Raw genomic sequence first — 17,962 nt, 5'->3', positions numbered from 1 at the left:
GGAGACATTTCTGTGGCCATGATCTCTTCTCCGCAGTTCTGGTGCCTGGGGGTCCTGAGTAATTTACAGAAGGTTAAGATGTGCAGAGATTATACTAGCCTCCCACCGCACAGATACACTCTGAGGGAGCCAGGGCTTTGGGGTGGAGGTGTGCCCCCAGCCCAGCATCACAGGCCTAAGAGACAGAGACCCTCCCCTGCCTCACCCCTGCCAGCCTGACCCTTACAACCAAAATATTTGTCCAAGCAGTGCCTGGGCAGCACGTGGGACCTCGTGTCTGTGGGTTTGCATTGCTCACCCACGCTCGGCATCGGTCCAGTTTAAAAAGGAATACGCTTCATCCCCCCAGTGGGCGTCTGTGAGGCCCTCTGTGCGCCCAGCACTGAGCCAAGGAAGGGGGAATCCCAGCGCCCTCAGCCCTGCAGGCAGGGCAGCTGTGTCTGTCCCATGACCCTTGACTTTGCATTTTCACTGTGCAGTGGCCCCCTGCTGCTTGCGGCGCCAACATAATCCTCAGGTTCTTCACTGATAAGCCAGCCAGAAGCCCGGGACTGCCCATGGGGCGTCGACCAGGCTGCCCTTGCACTTCAAGTCCAGGTAGTATCTTGTAGCTGCCAAGCAGGCTGCTTGCCTGTCTCCTGCTGTGAATTCTCTGTTCTCAAGCGAATTTCAAAGGTCCTGTGGGCCTGGACTCTTGGCCTCTCCTCCCCAAGCTCCAGAGGGGCCGACACGACCTCATGGTTGCGTCTCTTCATCAGGGTGGCCTGTCCCCCGACTTTGACACCTGAAATAACTGATGGTGGGGTCTCGGAGGTCCCACTCTCCCGTCTCAGCTGGGACCCGAGAGACGGGACACAGTGGCCACATATGCCGAGTGGTGTGAGATACGAGGACGCCAGGACGCCCGGCGCTTACATCCTCTCCCCCAGGCCTAACGGGCAGAGGGGACCTGGGGGCTCAGAGGCTCTGCAGTGCCCCCTCCGAGGGACACTTTGCCAGGCCCCTGGTCTACGGCTGAAGGGAGGCATGGTCAGCCAGCAAATGGACCAGAGCCGCCGGCCCCTCCTCCCTGCATCCACACCCCACGCCCTCCAAGCCCCGCCCACTAACCCCTCCCCCTTTCCCCATCTGTCTCTAGTTCTGAGCATCGGCGAAGGGGGCTTCTGGGAAGGCAGCGCCCGCGGCCACATCGGATGGTTCCCAGCCGAGTGTGTGGAGGAGGTCCAGTGCAAGCCCAAGGAGAGCCAGGCAGGTAAGGCAGACCCCACCCTCGTCCGTCCACCTCTGTCCGGCCTGGGGTCGGCGTCGTTGCTGACATAGAGCGCGCGGTAGGTACGGGCAGGTGTGTGGTTACCGAGAAAGGCTGAGTTTCGGGCCGAGGGCTTCTCTGATCCTCCGAGCGGTGGACGCCATCCCACTGGGCTTTGTCCAAACCAGAAATCGGTTGCAGGGCAGCCTGGAAGCTTTGCGTTAAAACGCTGCTCTATGCATTGTGCCAGGAAACATGGAGCGTGCGTTCTAGCCGTCGGAAAAGGGCTTTGGGGGGAGTGTAAATGCTTGAAACTGCTTTATCGATCTCTCACGCCGACATCATCAACAGGCAGCTTGGCGTTTCCTCGCCGGCCCCTGCTGTGCCCTCCCTGAGGACTCGAGGTTTGCTGTCTCAGTGAAAACTGCTCGAAACAGGCCTGTGCTCGAAGCAGGTCTGAGGCACATCACTGCGGCCCCTCGCAGAACTCCCAGACACAGCCCCTGCTGACGCTTGTCCTGAAAGCGATTGCCAAAAGATTGGATTGTTTGAAATGGTAGGAGGAAACCACTTATATAAAACGGTACTGAGAAACAAATAGGAGAGGTGGAGACACACAGAGCACTAGGTTCTCCTAAGAGCCTGGTCTACGCGTGCCCTGCTGGCTTCTGGTAGAATCCCAGACCCATGGTGCATGTGTCAGAAGTGGCCACGTTCGCTTTGTGGCCGATGGCTTTGCTGCACCCTTGGGCAGTCTCATCATGGTGCCAGTTGGGCTGTGTTCCTTTCCGGAACCTCTGGGGAACAGTTCATTCCTTTGCCTTTTCCAGGTTCTGGAGGTCACAGCATCCCTTGGCTGGGGGCCCCTCCTCTGTCCTCAAAGCCTGCAGTCGTGGGCCGGGTCTCATGCCGTGTCTCTCTGACTCTCCCTTTTGCCTCCTCTCCCTCCAGTTTTTAGGTCTCATGTGGTCAGATTGGCCCCACCTGGAGGACCCAGGTCAGGCTAAACTAATTAGAAAGCTTAATTCCCTCTTGCCTTGTAAGGTCATGTACTCACAGGCACGGGGGATTCGAACATGGGCATCTTTGCAGGGGGACCATCCTCTGTCTACTAAGGGTGGTAAATAAGAACACGGTAACCCTGCTTATGGTGTGGATTATTGGCCAGAGGAGGGAGGCACCGCTGTGACCCGGGGTGGAGTGGGGTGGAGGGAGAGAACAGTGCAAAGGAGATGGGATTCGAGCTGGATTTTAGGATGGGGGAGAGTCCAGGTGGTTCCTATTGGGTTCCGTTTGCCTTGGGCTTTCTGAGATCATGACTTAACATCGTCTTTTATAAAGGTATGGTTTACGTGCGGTAAAAAATGCACAGGTTATAGAAGAGTTCAGTGCATTTTGACAAACGTCTCCTCCTGTGTCTCCAACTGCAGTTAAGAGCTGAAACCTGTCCATCACCCCAGAAAGGTCTCTCAGGCCACTTTCCAGTCACCCACCTCCCAACAGGAGGCAACCACGGTTCTGATTTTGTTACCGAACCGAAGTTGGGTTCATTCACCCGACGTGCAGCCAAGCCAATCTACTAATACCAGGTTGTGGTGAAGGAAGAGGCCAGTGTTCATTGCACGTGGCCGATGTGAGGCCGGCAAGGAGAATGGGCAGCTTATGTTCAAAAGCCCCGAACGCCCTGAAGGCTCTCAGGGAAGGGTTTTGAAAGATAGTCGGAGCGAGTCATGGGGTATGTGACCGGCTCGTGCACAGTTTGCCGATTGATTGGTGGTGAGGTAACAGGGTGATGTTTCAGGAATCTCAGTCATCAACCTTCTGGTTCCGTTCAGTCTGGGGTCTACGTGCTGGTGGTCAGCTTGCAATTAACTTCCTCCACCTGGTGGGCACTTTAGTATCTGCTAAACAACTCAGGGACACGACTCAGGATATCATCTATAGCCCCTGAGGAGGAACTAAAGGTCTTTGACTTTGTTTCACGGCTAAACTATTATTATTTTGTCTTGCTCGACTGTTTCCCTTTGGTGTTGCACGTCTCTGATTACATTTGCTCTTTGGAACTCGGGGAGGGCCTGGGAAGCAGAAGCTTTTCTACAAACAAGAGGCAAAGCTACATGAGGGGGGGCGTGGGGGGGTTCTGTCTCCAGGAAGTCCCCGCAGGGTCCTGCTCAGTTTCAGTTTGTCAGCAGAGACCGGTTTAGCCTGTGCTGTTGAATTGCAGAGCTGGAACCTACGGCACGTGCTCCTGAGCCCGGTGTCTTCCACGCAGCTGAATGCTACTGCCGGGCTGTAAATTTTTGCTGCCGAAGGAGAGTGTTCGGCTGTATATTTATACCCCAGTATGTTTATTCATGCTCCTGGGGATAGATGTTTCGATTGCTTCACAGTCTGGGCTCGTCACTTAAGCTGCTATGAACATTTTTGTGCGAGTCTTTCTCCAGACGTGTTTTCCTTTCTCTTGGAGAAACACCGAGGTGCGGAACTACCGGGTCACAAGGTAGGAGTGTGTTTAATTTTATAAGGAACTACCAAACAGTTGTCCAAACCGCTGTGCCTTCTTGTACTCCCACCCCCAGTGTGTGCGCATTCCAGTGGCTCCACTTCTCAGTGACATTTGGTAACGCCAGTCTGTTTAATTTCAGCCATTCTTAATGGGGGTGGAGAATCTCTTACTGCGGGTATAATTTGCACTTTTCCGATGACTACTGTTATTAAACACCTTTCCGTGTGCTTTCTTACCTCACGTATAGCTTCTCTTGAGAAGTATCGGTTCAAATCTTTTGTCCATTTTTAATTGGGCTGTTTAGCTTTCCATCATTGGCTTGTAGGAGTCCTTTACAGAGTCTACTTACCAGTACTTGGTTAGATATATGTTGCACATACTTCTCCCAGCCTGTGACTTAGCCTTTTCATTGCTGTGTCTTTTAACAAGGTTTTTAAATTTTTTAAATGAAGTCCAATTTCTCCATTCTTTGCTTTCACAATTAGCACTTTTTATAGCGCCTGTTTTTTTAATGTTGAAAACTGTGTTGAATATACATAGAATCCAGAAGATGGCAGAAAATATTTTTTAAATGTTTCCATGCAGCAAGCTCCTTCCGTACAGAGTTGGCTGGTTTGAGCCCTGAGACGCTTTGTCTTTCGTGGAGGACCACTTTTACAGACGGTGAAGTGAACATTTAGCTGACAGATCTCACTCACGTGCACTGCGTGACAGGTGAATGATTCCAGGAAGGACCAGCAGGATGGAGAAACCTGCTCGGGGCACTTTACGCTTATGAGTGGGACCACCTGATCTCTCGCCGCGTGATGACCGAGATCAGGGGCCAAGGGTAGCCAAGAGCAGACCGAAACGGTGGCACCTGATCGTTGGCTGATTCGTTGATAATAAGCTGCACTCGGTTCCATGAAGAGCGTGGTGGTTATTTATTTAGCAAGTGATGCACTTGCTCATTTAACCTTGGTTCTGATTTCTTAGGACCATGTGTGTTTCCAACAGGCATTCCTCCGTGGAAAGCCTCATCCGGCCTGTGGAATAAGTAGGGCAGGAAGTAAGCCCGTGATTTACACACAAGAGAACTTCTAATGCTCTGTGCTCTGTCCTAGCCCCACATCCGGGCAGCCTCCCTACGGAGTGCCCGGCGTGGGTTCCTGGAGTCCCACCACCACTGATTACTCCTGGCACGTGTCCTCCCGGAGTGATGGGGACTCAGGGCCGGCCCAGGCTCCTTCTCAGTTCCGCTGCCTCCCAGCTGGCACGGGTGACTCAACGGCTCTGCATAGGTTTCTTCACCTGGGAAGGACGTGAAGGTGATGTGTGCACAGGGTCAGGGGGAAGGAGTGTAGTTGTAGGATTTTTTGTTTCTGTGCAGGAGAGACGGAGGTGAGTCCCGATTTATAAAAACTCATCTCTTTGCGTGCATCAGCCCAGAGAATTGACAGCAAGGTGCCACAGGTGACGATGTTACTGTGTGTGCGTGGAGGGTGGAAATTTGGAGGAAATGGACAGTTAATTATGTACACGCCCCTCCCCGCACACCCATCGCACATTTACCATGGGTATCTACAGAGTTGGTGCCCCGATGACAGTGGTGCAGTACCAGCCGCCTCGATGCTCTCTGAGGGCATGTGGTACCCTGGACAGCAGGAGTGGGTCCTTATCATGCTCACTTGTCCCACCTCCACCCAACCCTGTGGGTCTTGGTCTAACAGCCCCTCCCCCCTGCATTCCATAGGTGACCACTACCAAGGTGACCACAGAGAGGACTGGCCGGCTCTTGAGTTCCATGAGGCCACCCTCCTCCACCAGAGCTGTGGGGAGGAGCGAAAAGCTGATAGGAAATAGCAATTCCATCTAGTCGCCGTTGGCATTGGTGAGGTGCTCAGGTCTTCATACCAGTTCTGTGTCTACATGAAAGTTGTCCTGGCCCGCCCCCCTGCCCCACTACTGCAAACACCTGCACAGTCTCGCTCACCCTTAGGAGGGAGCTGGGGCCATGGTTCAGGTCCTTCTCCACAGCACGGTGGGATGCCCAGCCCATCGGGGGCCCCTCTGCTGATAGCGAGATCCCTGCTCTTTGAGCCCCACCCAGAATCCAAACGGTCCCTGAAGCTCAGACGGCTGTTTGAGCGTTTGTTTCCTCGCACCCAGCGGACAGGAATCCGGCTCACCTTTGGTTTCAGGTGCCGTGACCTGATGGGAGCGATGCCCGAGGCCACGGCGGGCCTTCACCTTCAACACAGAGTGCCCCGTGTGACCCACCCCCGGAAGGTGTTGAGTGAAGCCCAGGGTCTCCCGCAACCCCTAAGCCAGGGGGGCTGCTCTGGGCTGCCTTCTGGAGCCTCCCCGGCTGGACACCCCAAGGCCCACCAGAGACCTCCCTTTACCCCACCGCAGGGTTCACCCCAAAACTCTCAGTTGCCATCTTCAGGCCGCCTCAAGTTTGGGGGCGGGATGGTGAGTGGACATGGGGCCCAGCAGCCCTGGCCCAGGTCCTCCCAGGAGTCTGTCCGGCGGCAGCATGCCCTGAGGTCCTCCCTTCCAGCCCATCAGGCCCGCAGCCTGGGTCCAGCCCAGGGGCTCAAGGGCTACGCCAGGGGCTGGGCTGGGCTGGGCTGGGCAGAGGTATCCTGCACACCTGGAGGCTTTATTCTCTGGCCGGCTCACCTCTCAGGCTGGCCCCTGGGAACCCTGGGCTAGATCCAGGTCCAGCAGAGAGAGAGAGGGGTTGGGAGAGAGGGAAATTGGGTCTCCCCTGCCTCCTCTGCAGATGTCCCAGGACTGGCCCTGATTAGGTTGGCTTGGGTCATATGTAGAACCATTCTCTGCCGCTGGGGGATGGGTGTGCTCGTGTGACTTGCCGGGCCTGGGCAGGGCTGCGGGAGGAGGGCAATGCCAAGGCCAGTCTGGTGCTTGACCAGCAAAGAAGCTTCTGCGGGCCAGGACTGCAGCCTCCCCTTCAGCTGGGAGGCCAGAGTCTGGCCTCTTTGACCAGGGGCGGAGGCCACTGCTGTGACCCGCCTTCACCCTGGGAGACAAGGTAGGGGTGGGAGGTGTCACCGCACCTCCGGGCAGCTCTGGTTGGAGCCACAGGGCAGCAGCCAGCGCGGTCGCCGCTATGAAACGGGCGTCCCATTAGTCACGGTGCGTGTGAACCATCTGCGAGATACCATAGTGGGCACGGTCGGTTCCAAAATGGAATGTTTTTGTTATCTTTAGAACATTTAAAAATACAGGCAAACGCCTCTATTAGCACAACTGGAATTTAAAATATTAATAAGAGACAAGAGCCGGCTTCTGAAGGAGTTCACTGCTCCCTAGCGGAACATAAAATCAATATGGGAATTCATCGTCCTGGCTGCTAATGACTGTGTTTTTGTTAAACAACCGTGGCAGAAGCATACAGCCTCCCCCCTTCTTTCTTTTACGCCATTTTATTAAAATACACTTGGAGCCTCGCCGCCTTGGTGTGTGTGCTGTTGTCTCCAGGCAGCTGCTCTGTGTTTTAAATACCGGTCTCCACGCTCGGGCTCGCCCCCAAAATAGATATCTGCCAGGTCTGTCTGCTTCCGTCGAGAGGATTCAGTCCTTGACGTCACTCTGGGACCCAGGCCCTCTCCCCTCCCCGCTGCAGCGATGGCCTGCCCCTGGTTACCATGGCAACCTGCTGATGCTGGTACCAGCCCTGCCCTGCTTCCCCACGGCCCCTCCTGATGCTACAGGATGTGGTGCCTGCAGCTCTGTCCCCAGTCACCTTGCACAGTGGTGGTCACTACGGGCCAGTGTTCTGGGGGGAGGGGGGCAGGTGTCACCGAGATTCTCACGGGGGTCGGGGACACTCCTAGCTCCCACCCTGGGTCACCTGTGTGGATGGCAGTGGGCAGGAAAGGGCTGCCGTGACAAAATACCGCAGACCGGGGGCTTAAAACAACAGATATTTATCTCCCAGAGTTCTGGAGGCTGGAATCTGCGATCCAGGTGTGGGCAGGGCTCCTGGGGCCTCTCTCCTCGGCGTGTAGATGGCTGTCTTCTCCCCGTGTCCTAATGTGGCCTTTATTTGTGCTCGCACATTCCTGGTGTCTCTCCCTCTTCTTGTAAGGACACCAGTTCTATTGGATGAGGGTCCACACTTAGGACCTCATTTAACTCTACTCGGCTCCCTGAAAACCGTATTTCCAAATACAGTCATAGTGGGGGTTAGGGCATCAACACACGAACCTGGGGATACAGTTCAGTCTGTGATGGTGGTGAAGAGTGGTAGTCATGTGCCGTGCTCTGCTCCACGTGGGACTTTGCAGATGCCTCCCCCCCCCCCCCCCCCCACGCCCTCCTGTCACACAATCCCATCCCCAGTGGGGCCGTTCTTCTGTCTGAGTCGAGGGCAGTGACTGTGTTCTCTGTCCCGAGATTGTTCCCTGCCCAGGCTGCACGCTGACCCACCAGCATTTGGAAGCCTCTCAGGGTCAGCCCCAGGGCTGTCCTCTGCTCTGGGGCAGATTTCATCAGTACACTTGGTGCAAGCCAAGGGGATGGAAGGAGAGGGGCCGTAAGCTAGTTTGTAAATACGGTTTGTAAGGTCAGTTGACCAAGGTGTATTGTCCTCTGTGAGGGCAAAGAACCAGGAGGATACAGCGGGTTCACATTGGTGTTCCCCATACTGGACGTGGGGCCTGAAATGGAGCAGGTGCTGAGAAAGTACTTCTGGGATGGATGAGTGGATGGGGGAGTGGATGGGTGAATGGACAGATGGGTGAAGGTTTGTGTGGATGGATGGATGGACAGATGGACGGATGGATGGATTGATGGAGAGATGGAGGGATGGGTGGATGGATGGACAGACAGATGGATGGATGGGTGGATGGACACATGGACGGACGGACAGGTAGATGGGTGGACCTTGCATGAGGGTGGGGTCAATACCCATTCTCCCTCTCACACACAGCTCACCCCAATCCCAGTTGTGGAGCCTCTCCCACTTTAAACCTCCCCAGCTCTACTGGATGAGATCTCTTTAAAACCATGGAGTTTGTGGACAGCAGGGAAGGCAATGGGCTACTGTGATACCTAAGAAAAGACCAGCATCGTCGACATCCCAGGCCAGGGTGTCTTCAGGTCTGGCTGCTGGAGAATGTTTAGGGAGCAGTCCCTTCAACTGACCCAGAGGCACAGTGGCCTCCGTCTCTGCCTGTCCTCCCGCCTGCAAATACAGGGAACTGGACCTCCAGCCCACCGGGCAGAGCTGGAGGAGTGGCGCTGGGGTTAGGGCATCCTGCTGGAGCAGTCGGCTGCCCCATCCCCCTTGTCCATGTCATGAGTGACTTGGCCTCTTGGGGGCCCCAGAAGACGGGTGTTGTCATGCCCTGCAAGAGGTGGGATGAATGAGCTGCTCCCAGTATGTGCAGGTGGCCACTGACCTGCCATCTGTCATTCTAGTGAGGACAGACCTGGGGCCTCTCCCTGGGCACCCGGTTTAGGGATGGTTAGCCAGGCCAGGAGCTCCCCTCTAGCTGGGACACAGACAGGACCCAAGGGCTACCCCCCCAGAGTGAGCCGTGGCTCATTTTGGAGAACGGAAGCGTCATATGGTGCTCTGTTATTGAGTTAAGATGTTGTTTCTGACTCCTCTGAAATAGACGATAGGAAACAGATCCGGGGATAATGAATAAACATTGGCTTATGGGGGCTGCATGCTGGGAAAGATGAACTCTCACGTTGGCAGATTAAATGTAAGACATGCATATGTAAAGGAGATGTGTAAGGGCCAGCCTCCTGCTTCAACAAATCATACAGCCAAGGAGAGCATCTGGGAGGACGCTCTGAATATCCCCTGTCCCCAGCCGGGTAGGGTCTGTGGGCCTGGGGACGCCAGGAGAGGGAGGAGCCCGGGTTCCTAGAGGACCTGGCACCAGGGAGCCCGGGAGACAGGGCAGGAAGTGGCAGCCTGGGCACCATCCACAGACGTAAATCGAGAGTTAGCACTCGTGTTCAGCAAATGCAGCTTCCAGAAGCTTCCAAGTGGTTAAACAAGGGACTTCCCTGGTGGTCCAGTGGTTAGGACTCCGCACTTCCACTGCAGGGGGCATGGGTTCGATCCCTCGTCGGGGAACGAGGATCCCATATGCCATGCGGCGCAGCAAAAAAAAAAGTGTTTAGTCAAATCAGGTGTAAGATCAGTGCTGGACGTTCAAACCTCTTCTGCCTCATTTTACTTCCCTGTACGATCTGAAGGACTTCAGACGTGGCACCTACCTTTCTGTCTCCTTAAACTGAGATGGACTTCTCAAACCATAAGACTTACCCTTTTAAAGTGTAGAATTCAGTGGCTTTTAGTCTAGTCTCAAGGTTGTGCAAACATCACCACTATCTAATTCCAGAACATTTTCATCACCCCAGAAAGAAACCTGTCCCATTAGCAATCACTCCCCATCCCCCACTTCCCCCAGCCCCTAGCAGTCACTCATTACTTCCTGTCTCCACGGATTTGCCCATCCTGGACATTTCCTATAAATGGAAGGCTGCTATATGCAGTCTTTGGTGACTGACTTGCTTTAGCGTAATGTTTTCAAGGTTCATCCATATTGCAGCAGGTGTCAGAATTTCATTTTTTTTTCAGGCTGGATAATATTTCCTTGTAAATGTAGACCACGTTTTGTTGATCCATTCATCAGTTGATGGACATTTGGGTTTCTGCTCTTTGGCTTTTGAATTAGTACTGCTGTGAATATTCGTGTAAAAGTTTCGGTTTGAACACTTGTTTTCAGTTCTTTTCGGGCACACCTAGGAGTGGAATTGCTGGGTCACGTGGTAACTCTGTTTCACCTTTCTTTTTTTTTTTTTTTTTTTTTTTGCGGTAGGCGGGGCGCTCGCTGTTGTGGCCTCTCCTGTTGCAGAGCACAGGCTCCGGACGCGCAGGCTCAGCGGCCATGGCTCACGGGCCCAGCCGCTCCGCGGCATGGGGGATCCTCCCGGACCGGGTCATGAACCTGTGTCCCCTCCATCGGCAGGTGGACTCTCAACCACTGCGCCACCAGGGAAGCCCGTTGAGCATCTTTTTATGTGCTTATTGGCCGCTTGTGTATAATCTTTGGAGAGGCATTCGCTTTTTAAATTAACATGTTATCATACTCGTCGTGTCTGGTCCTGCAGTGAATTTGGAAAACATAGAAAGGTACAAAGAAAACAAAAATCACTCATAATCCTACCCCACATTGATAATCCCCACCCTAAATTTTGGTCCTTCTTTGAGTAAAAATACATATTAAACAAAGTTGAATGCATCCTTTTAAATTATGGATCCTACTTTTTCTCTTTCCCAAGTGACAAAGGACTTGGTGTCATGGATTGAAAACAGTCTTCCGAAACACCATTTCTGGAAGCCGTCGTGGTTGAGCCATTGATGGACAATGTCCATCACTGATGTCATTGATGTGACATTGACATGACACTGGCTATCCAGCTATCCACTTTGCCATTGCAAGTAGCACTTCAGCGAGCAGCCTCACAATTTTTTTTTGTTGTTGTTGGTTTCATTGGGTCTTCGTTGCTGCACGCGGGCTTTCTCTAGTTGTGCTGAGCAGGGGCTACTCTTCGTTGCGGTATGCGGGCTTCTCGTTGCGGTGGCTTCTCTTGTTGTGGAGCACGGGCTCTAGGCGCACAGGCTTCAGTAGTTGCAGCATGTGGGCTCAGTAGTTGTGGCTCGCGGGCTCTAGAGCGCAGGCTCAGTAGTTGTGGCGCATGGGCTTAGCTGCTCCGCAACATGTGGGATCTTCCCGGACCAGGGCTCGAACCTGTGTCCCCTGCATTGGCAGGCGGATTCTTAACCACTGCGCCACCAGGGCAGCCCCACAATGTAAAAGCTCTGTGTCCATGTCCTCAGGATGTGTCGCCTTTCATCAGCTTGCCCTGGTACATTGCCCAGCGTGAAGCCACCTCTTCTCTGTCTTCAGCCCTAGAACTGCACTGATGTCCGGGACAGACATCTGACTGTATCCCGTCTATCTCCTTCAGGGAGTCCCCAAGGGTCCTCTCGGGGTGCAGCTCTCTGCAGCTCCCTAAAGATAGGACCTGCCTACAGCCCTCGGGGCAGGGGACTTGGGGACATAGAATACACCTTTTCTCAGATCAGCAGGGACTGGCTCCAGGGGCAGGTGAGACCCGCCGCTGCACAGGCCCTCACCTCTTTAACGCTCCCAAGTCGCCATCCTGGAATTCTTCATCATTTTTGCACACCCTCCCCACCCCCATTTTCATTTTGCATTGGGTCCCTAAACTTTCCTAGAGGCTCTGCTGACTTGGATATGCCACCACCTGCCTCCACCTGGTCCCCGAGGGCATGCGTTTAGTGCCTGTACTCAGAGATCGTCACCCTCTAGAGGACTGCCATCTTTAAACAAAGGCACCATGTTTTGAAAACACCCAGGGTTTCCTAATTCCTGATGGCACGGACTGCGGCGCATTGGGAGTTTTTCCTGCAGCTCAGCTGAGGTTGGGATTTGGCCACAGGGAGTATCTATTATTGATGCACCCTCCAGCCTCCCCCCACCCAAGGATAGGGCTCTAAACTCGGCTCAGCAGTGGCCGTGCTGACCACCGTGGGCCAGGCTGACCTGCACCGTGGACCACCTGCTAGGATGGGCGCGGAGCGGTAGCCAGGCTGCAGAAGCCTGTTGCGACTAGACACAGGCTCCGGTGCCCCCCTGCAGCGGGAGCTCCGGCTCCAGGTTGTCTCCGTTAGAGACTTGTGTTGAGAAATCATTGCCGAATGCAGCCAGATGCCCCAGGAACGTGGTCCAACTCGGCACAGCTGTTGGCTGTGGCGAATGTGCCCCAGCGGCCCCTGCTTATGGTGCAAATATGCCCTTCACCCGAATCCAGAAGGTTCTCAGTTTGCCCTCCGTGTGTGCAGAGGAGCCGCCCCTGGGCTTCTCCGTGGAGCCCCCCCCAGCCCCGGGCTGAGCACCTTCCTTTGTCAGGTGCCCAGGGAGCCAGCTGCCCTTGCGTTTTTAGCATTAGCCAGTGGAGAGGGTGGCCCCAGAGCGCGCCCCAGCCTCCGTGTCTCTGAACAGTGCCCTCTGCCCGTGGGGCTGCCCGCATCCCTCCCTCCCCTCCTTTCAGGACCAGTGGAGGGTCCCCCGAGCCTGTTAACCCCTGGGGTGCTGTGTGGGGAGGAGGGACTGAACTCGGAGCAGGGAGGACTCTTTGGGAGCCTTTTTCTAAGGAGAGGGAAGCCCCACCCTCTGATTAGTGCTAAGAAAACTGACACCAAAGTCACTTTGTCACCGCAGTGCTTCTGGTTTGCAAATGGTTACAACTTCTCAAAGTGCCGGTTCTTTTTCCCAAGTGTCTTCTGCGGGATACAAAGGGCCCATTTTACAGAGAAGGACACTACAGGTTAAGTAACTTCCTGGCAGTCACGCTGGGACCCGGGCTCACTGGCCTTCTCAGCACGATGACGTCCATCCAAATGGGTCTTTTAGGGCCGGCAGTGGGGGAGGGGGAGGGGTTGTCAAATAATTTAGCCGGACAGCTAATCAGGACGGTACCTGACCATGACCTTGATGGGCTCCGGAAGTTCCCACCCAAGCAGATCAGTAGCGATGTTAGCAGTCGCCCCGAGGGCCTCCCCGAGCCTGCATCGTGTTCCTAGATTTTATTATTGGGGCAGGGGCTGGGCTGGTGGCTCTATTTCCCGGAAGGACACCCGAGGAAAGAACAGGAGAGAAGGCCAAGCTCTGATCCCACATGCGGGATACTGGAGTGGAAACTAGAACTTTCTCTCTCCCCTGGACCAGAGCTTTATCTGACCTGATCCCCCACTGCACGCTGCCCATCAGAGATGGGGGTCCCAGGTCGTGCCACACACCTGCTGTGACATGCCACCCAGAGGTCACACCCTCACAGTGGTCCCCTCCGTGACCCGCGTCGGGGTGGGAAATGGGGGCAGCCTCGTGCCTGCAGCCTCCCGGGTCTGCAGGACGCCATGTGTGTTGGAGCCTCTCCCACTGGCACAGATCAGAGCATTGGGGGCAGGGGTCACAGACCTCAGTGAGGGTCAATGAGAGCTGCACACACACACGTACACACACACGCCTGCATGGTGCACCGTACGTGTGCACACGAGTGCATACACACAGTGCCGTGGACTCTTCCAGAGGCTCAAGGAGCCCCCGCCAAGGGCCCCAGCTGTGCGGTGTGTCCCTTGAACACCCACTCAGGTAAACGTGCAGCTCCCGCTTGGCTTCAGGGCCGAGCTGTCCTTGAGCCCTGGCACAGAGACAGAAGCCCAGCGATGATCTGACCCACTTCTTATTCCTGAAGCTCCCGGCTTTTCTCGTGGACGCTCCTAGAAGGAGTCTCACTGCCAGGGAGACCGCATCATTTACCATCCAAATGGGGACACTTGTGAGAGCAAAGAAGGGCGGCTGGCATCGCCTGCCGGCTGCCAGGTGCACGGGGCTGCCCTACTTACTGCCGGGAACAGAGGCCTGGCGAGTCCGGGTGTTAGGACACGCTCCCCCGGTATGGGAGACCGAAGCCCCGGGGCCGGTCATTCACCCACTCGTTCATTCATTCACCCCACCCCCCTCGCACTGGCCGACACCTGGGGTGGGGGGCCTGGATTCCACGGAGGAGAGCCCACCCCTGAGTTACAGGAGGGGAGAGAGGGACTTTTAACCAGGGTGGACAAACCCCGCAGGGAGCCCCAGAGGCTCAGGGTGGCGGCGCCCAGCACACCGGGTGCTCAGCACGGCGCCCTCTGCTGCCACACTGGAGACCTGCCTCCCGGACACTGGCAGGGACTTGGCACCGACAGGACAAGTCCAGTTTCTGGGGCATTGCTTGGCTGAATGGGGCCAGGTCTGTCACCTTTGGACTCGTGTCCAGTGACCCTTCATGTCTGAGGGTCATGCCTCCACCTTCAGGGTCTGCCTGGAGGGGCTCCCCGCAGGGGCAGAGATGTCAGTGGCTCTGCACTGGTGGGGACCCCGGCTTGGCCCAGTGACCTGGGGACGTCACCTGCCCTCTCTGGGCTCGGTCCCTTCGCCCGCAGACGGTCCTGCTGGGCCTGGCGAGAACTCACGTGACCCCCGTAGAGGCACCTGGCGTCTCCGCGTGGCGCAGGGGCCCCGGTCCATTGCTGCACGGCAGTCAGGATCCAGCCGCAGAGCGGCCTCCTGGGCCCAGGGTGACCCGCTGTGTCCCCCAGTGTGGCCGGGACTCGCACTGTGCACACCAGGGCAGGCCAGCCCGCACCAGCAGCGGCCCTGCCGCCGGGTTTGCCGCGCAGGCGGTGGGGAGCGTGAAGCTTCCTCCCCAAGGCCCACGCAGCCAGCGTGGGGCCCCGGGCTCTTCTGAGCGTGAGCTCTTTTCCTCCTGGCAAAAGCCCTGCTTCTCCACCAAGCCTGATCCAAGGGCCGCCTCCCCCCGGAAGCTCTCCCTGCCTCTTCCCGTCCTAGCAACAAGCGTGGTGCGTTCGGCTGTCTGCTGTTTGCAGAGCCTGCGAGCTCTGTGTGCAGGTTCCTGCACAGGCTCCGTGAATCCGGGATGGTGGGCCACAGAGGCCCGGGGGCAGAGGGAAGGCCCCCTCTCGCTCCTCCCTCTCGGAGCTCCCCAAGGCCTGAGGCTTCTGCAGCCCTGCTCTCCCGCCCAGGAAACCCCCCGACCCATGGCCGCTCCCTCCCTTTGCTTGTTGAGCCAATCAGGAGCGCAGTGTGGTGCCCGCCTACTCGGGAGATGGGGGGGGGAGTAGGGGGCGGGGCTCTCTCCCGCAGAGACCAGCCCCTCCACTAGAACAGCGCCTGCTCTGAGGCCAGTCGCCCATGTGCCCGCACCCATTCTCGGGAGCTTGGCCCGCACATTCTGTTCCCGCGCTGTTCCCAGCTCCAGTGCCCTTGCCACCAGCTCGCTCCTTCCCGGCCTCTGATTTCAGCTCAGACACCGCGTCAAGGGCCCACCCTGCCCTCCTCTTGGTAGCATGAAACTCCTTGGCTGGTTGGGGTCTATCTGTTCCTCCTCTGTCCCCTGAGTGACAGCAGGGACCTTGTCTGCCTCGCTTGCCATTTTGTCAGCAATTCCGGGTCTGGTGTAGATCCCTCGCCGGGTCGGGACCAACTCCCTGAATAAATCCACCACCAGACGTGGCCCCTGCGCTTACAGACAGGGGGCGGGGAGCTCACCTTACACAACGGGGCCCGGGACGTGCGACTCTCTCCAGTTTACAAGGAAGGAAACCAAGGCTCCAAGAAGCTCTGCAGCTTTCTCGGGTCTCCCAGCTGGCAAGTGGCCACCCCGGCGCTGAACCAGGCCTGTGTATTTTGTCTCCATCACCCCACCCGCCGCTGCTTCTCGGCCCAGGGCCCTGCAGGGTCGGGCAGGAGAGACCCAGAGCATCCAAGGTGGTGGGTGACCCGAGGAGTGTGGGCTTGGAGGGAAGGCAGTGGTGGCCAAGCAGAGCCCCGGGCAGAATGTTCTGGAATCTTTTTTTCAGATGTGTTTGAATTGAAGTGAAATTCACATAACGTAAAATGAACCATTTTATTTTTTTTAACACTTTTTTTTTAAGACTTTTTTGACATGGAACATTTTTAAAGTCTTTGTTGAATTTGTTACAGTACTGCTTCTGTTTTATGTTTTGGTTTTTTGGCCCCGAGGCACGTGGGATCCCAGCTCCCCGACCAGGGATTGGACCCACACCCCCTGCATTGGAAGGTGAAGTCTTAACCACTGGACCGGGCCGCCAGGGAAGTCCCCAGAATGAACCATTTTAAATTGGACAATTCTGTGGTGTTTAGAATACCCACCTACCTGTGCAACCATCACCACCGTCTAATTTTAGAACATTTTCATCGTCCCCCTAATCTACTTTCTGTCTCTATAGATTTCCCTTTTCTATACATTTCATGTGAAAGGGACCACATAATATGTGGCCCTTTGTGTCTTGCTTCCTTCACCTAGTGTAATGTTCTGTAAGTCCACCCATGTTGTAGCGTAAATCAGTGTGCATCATTCCTTTTTAGCGCTGAATAAGATCCCATTGTATGGATATGCCGCATTTTATTTATCCATTCATCCATCGATGGACGTTTGGGTTGTTTCCACCCTTTCGGCGGTTATGAACATGTCTAAGGGTTGGGTTGGGTCCCTGTTTTCAGTTCTTTGGGGGACACACCTAGGAGAGGAATTGCTGGGTCATATGGTAATGCTATGTTTCACTTTTTGAAGACCTGCCAGGCTTCGCCACACCCTGGAATTTTGACTCTGAAGAGTGAGGTCAGTGTGGCTGGTGCCTCCTGGAGCTGGGGCAGGAGTGTGGGCTGGAAGGCTGCAGTGATACCCTCGCCCCGTCTGGCCTGGCATCTTCTCTGCAGCCAGCATGTGGTGCACGAAGCCCAGCCCTCAGATGGGCATCTGCTGTGACACCTCCCCACATGTGTGTCCCCGCCCCCTGACTGTGCGCGGCTCCCCAGGGCAGGGACCCTGCCTGCTGCCCCCAGTGATCCAGGCCAGCGCCCAGGAGGCCCACCACACCGGCCTGCCACGTTGGAGCTAGCAGAACAGCAATCTGAAAGAGCTCGTTATTTTCTAACGAGAGTTAACCAGCCCGAAACAGATTTAGAATTCAGTTAAAAAATCACCAGTCCTATGCCGTTTAAAAATTGCTTGTCATTTTGTGTGCCAAGAACTCTTCCAGCAGCCTGCTTTTCCAAAATGATCGCTGATTGGAACAAAAACATTGCCACTAAAATTAGAGTGACAAAATGGAGTTGTTATGAAACAAAAAGGAAATCGACAGGTACATTTTAACAAGTGAGGAACACCCCCCCTACCTGTGGGAGCAGCCACGGGCACAGCTGCCCCATGTACTCCCAGGAGCCTTTATTTCCGCATGCGGCTTCTATGGTTTGATTAAACCCATGACGAGAACCCATCTGAGAAAGAGTGGCTGCTTAGGAGTAGAAAGTATTTTAGTGATTTAGGTCTGGGCCTGGAGATATACAAGTGAGGTGTGGCTGGAGAACTCTAATAAATAGGATGCTTTCCAATTAGTGTCAAAGTCCAGACACGTGTATCTTGAAAGAAGAGACCCTCCTCCCCTTTACCACCTCCCTCCCCCTCAGCTGGAGCATCTCGACGTGACAGGAAAACGTACGAGAACCATGGCTTAAATGAGGTAGAGGTTTGTTCCTCTGTCGTATTAGAGGAGACAGAGG

The 17,962-nt window shown here is 55.4% G+C and overlaps 1 protein-coding gene across 1 annotated transcript in view; it reads left to right on the top strand.

Moving 5' to 3' along the window:
- Positions 1-17,962, top strand: part of SHANK2 (SH3 and multiple ankyrin repeat domains 2) — a 549,031-nt gene that overhangs the window by 276,183 nt on the left and 254,886 nt on the right. Inside the window, exon 15 of the mRNA XM_029207203.1 lies at positions 1,139-1,252. Coding sequence (XP_029063036.1) covers positions 1,139-1,252 — 114 coding nt within the window. The remainder of the gene's footprint in view (positions 1-1,138; positions 1,253-17,962) is intronic.

The sequence above is a fragment of the Monodon monoceros genome, unplaced genomic scaffold (assembly GCF_005190385.1).
Source record: "Monodon monoceros isolate NGI ecotype Baffin Bay Population unplaced genomic scaffold, NGI_Narwhal_1 Super_Scaffold_7, whole genome shotgun sequence".
In the NCBI taxonomy this organism is placed as follows: Eukaryota; Metazoa; Chordata; class Mammalia; order Artiodactyla; family Monodontidae; genus Monodon; species Monodon monoceros.
The sequence above is the reverse complement of the archived record's forward strand: the minus strand, read 5'-3'. Positions and strand labels throughout refer to the sequence as shown.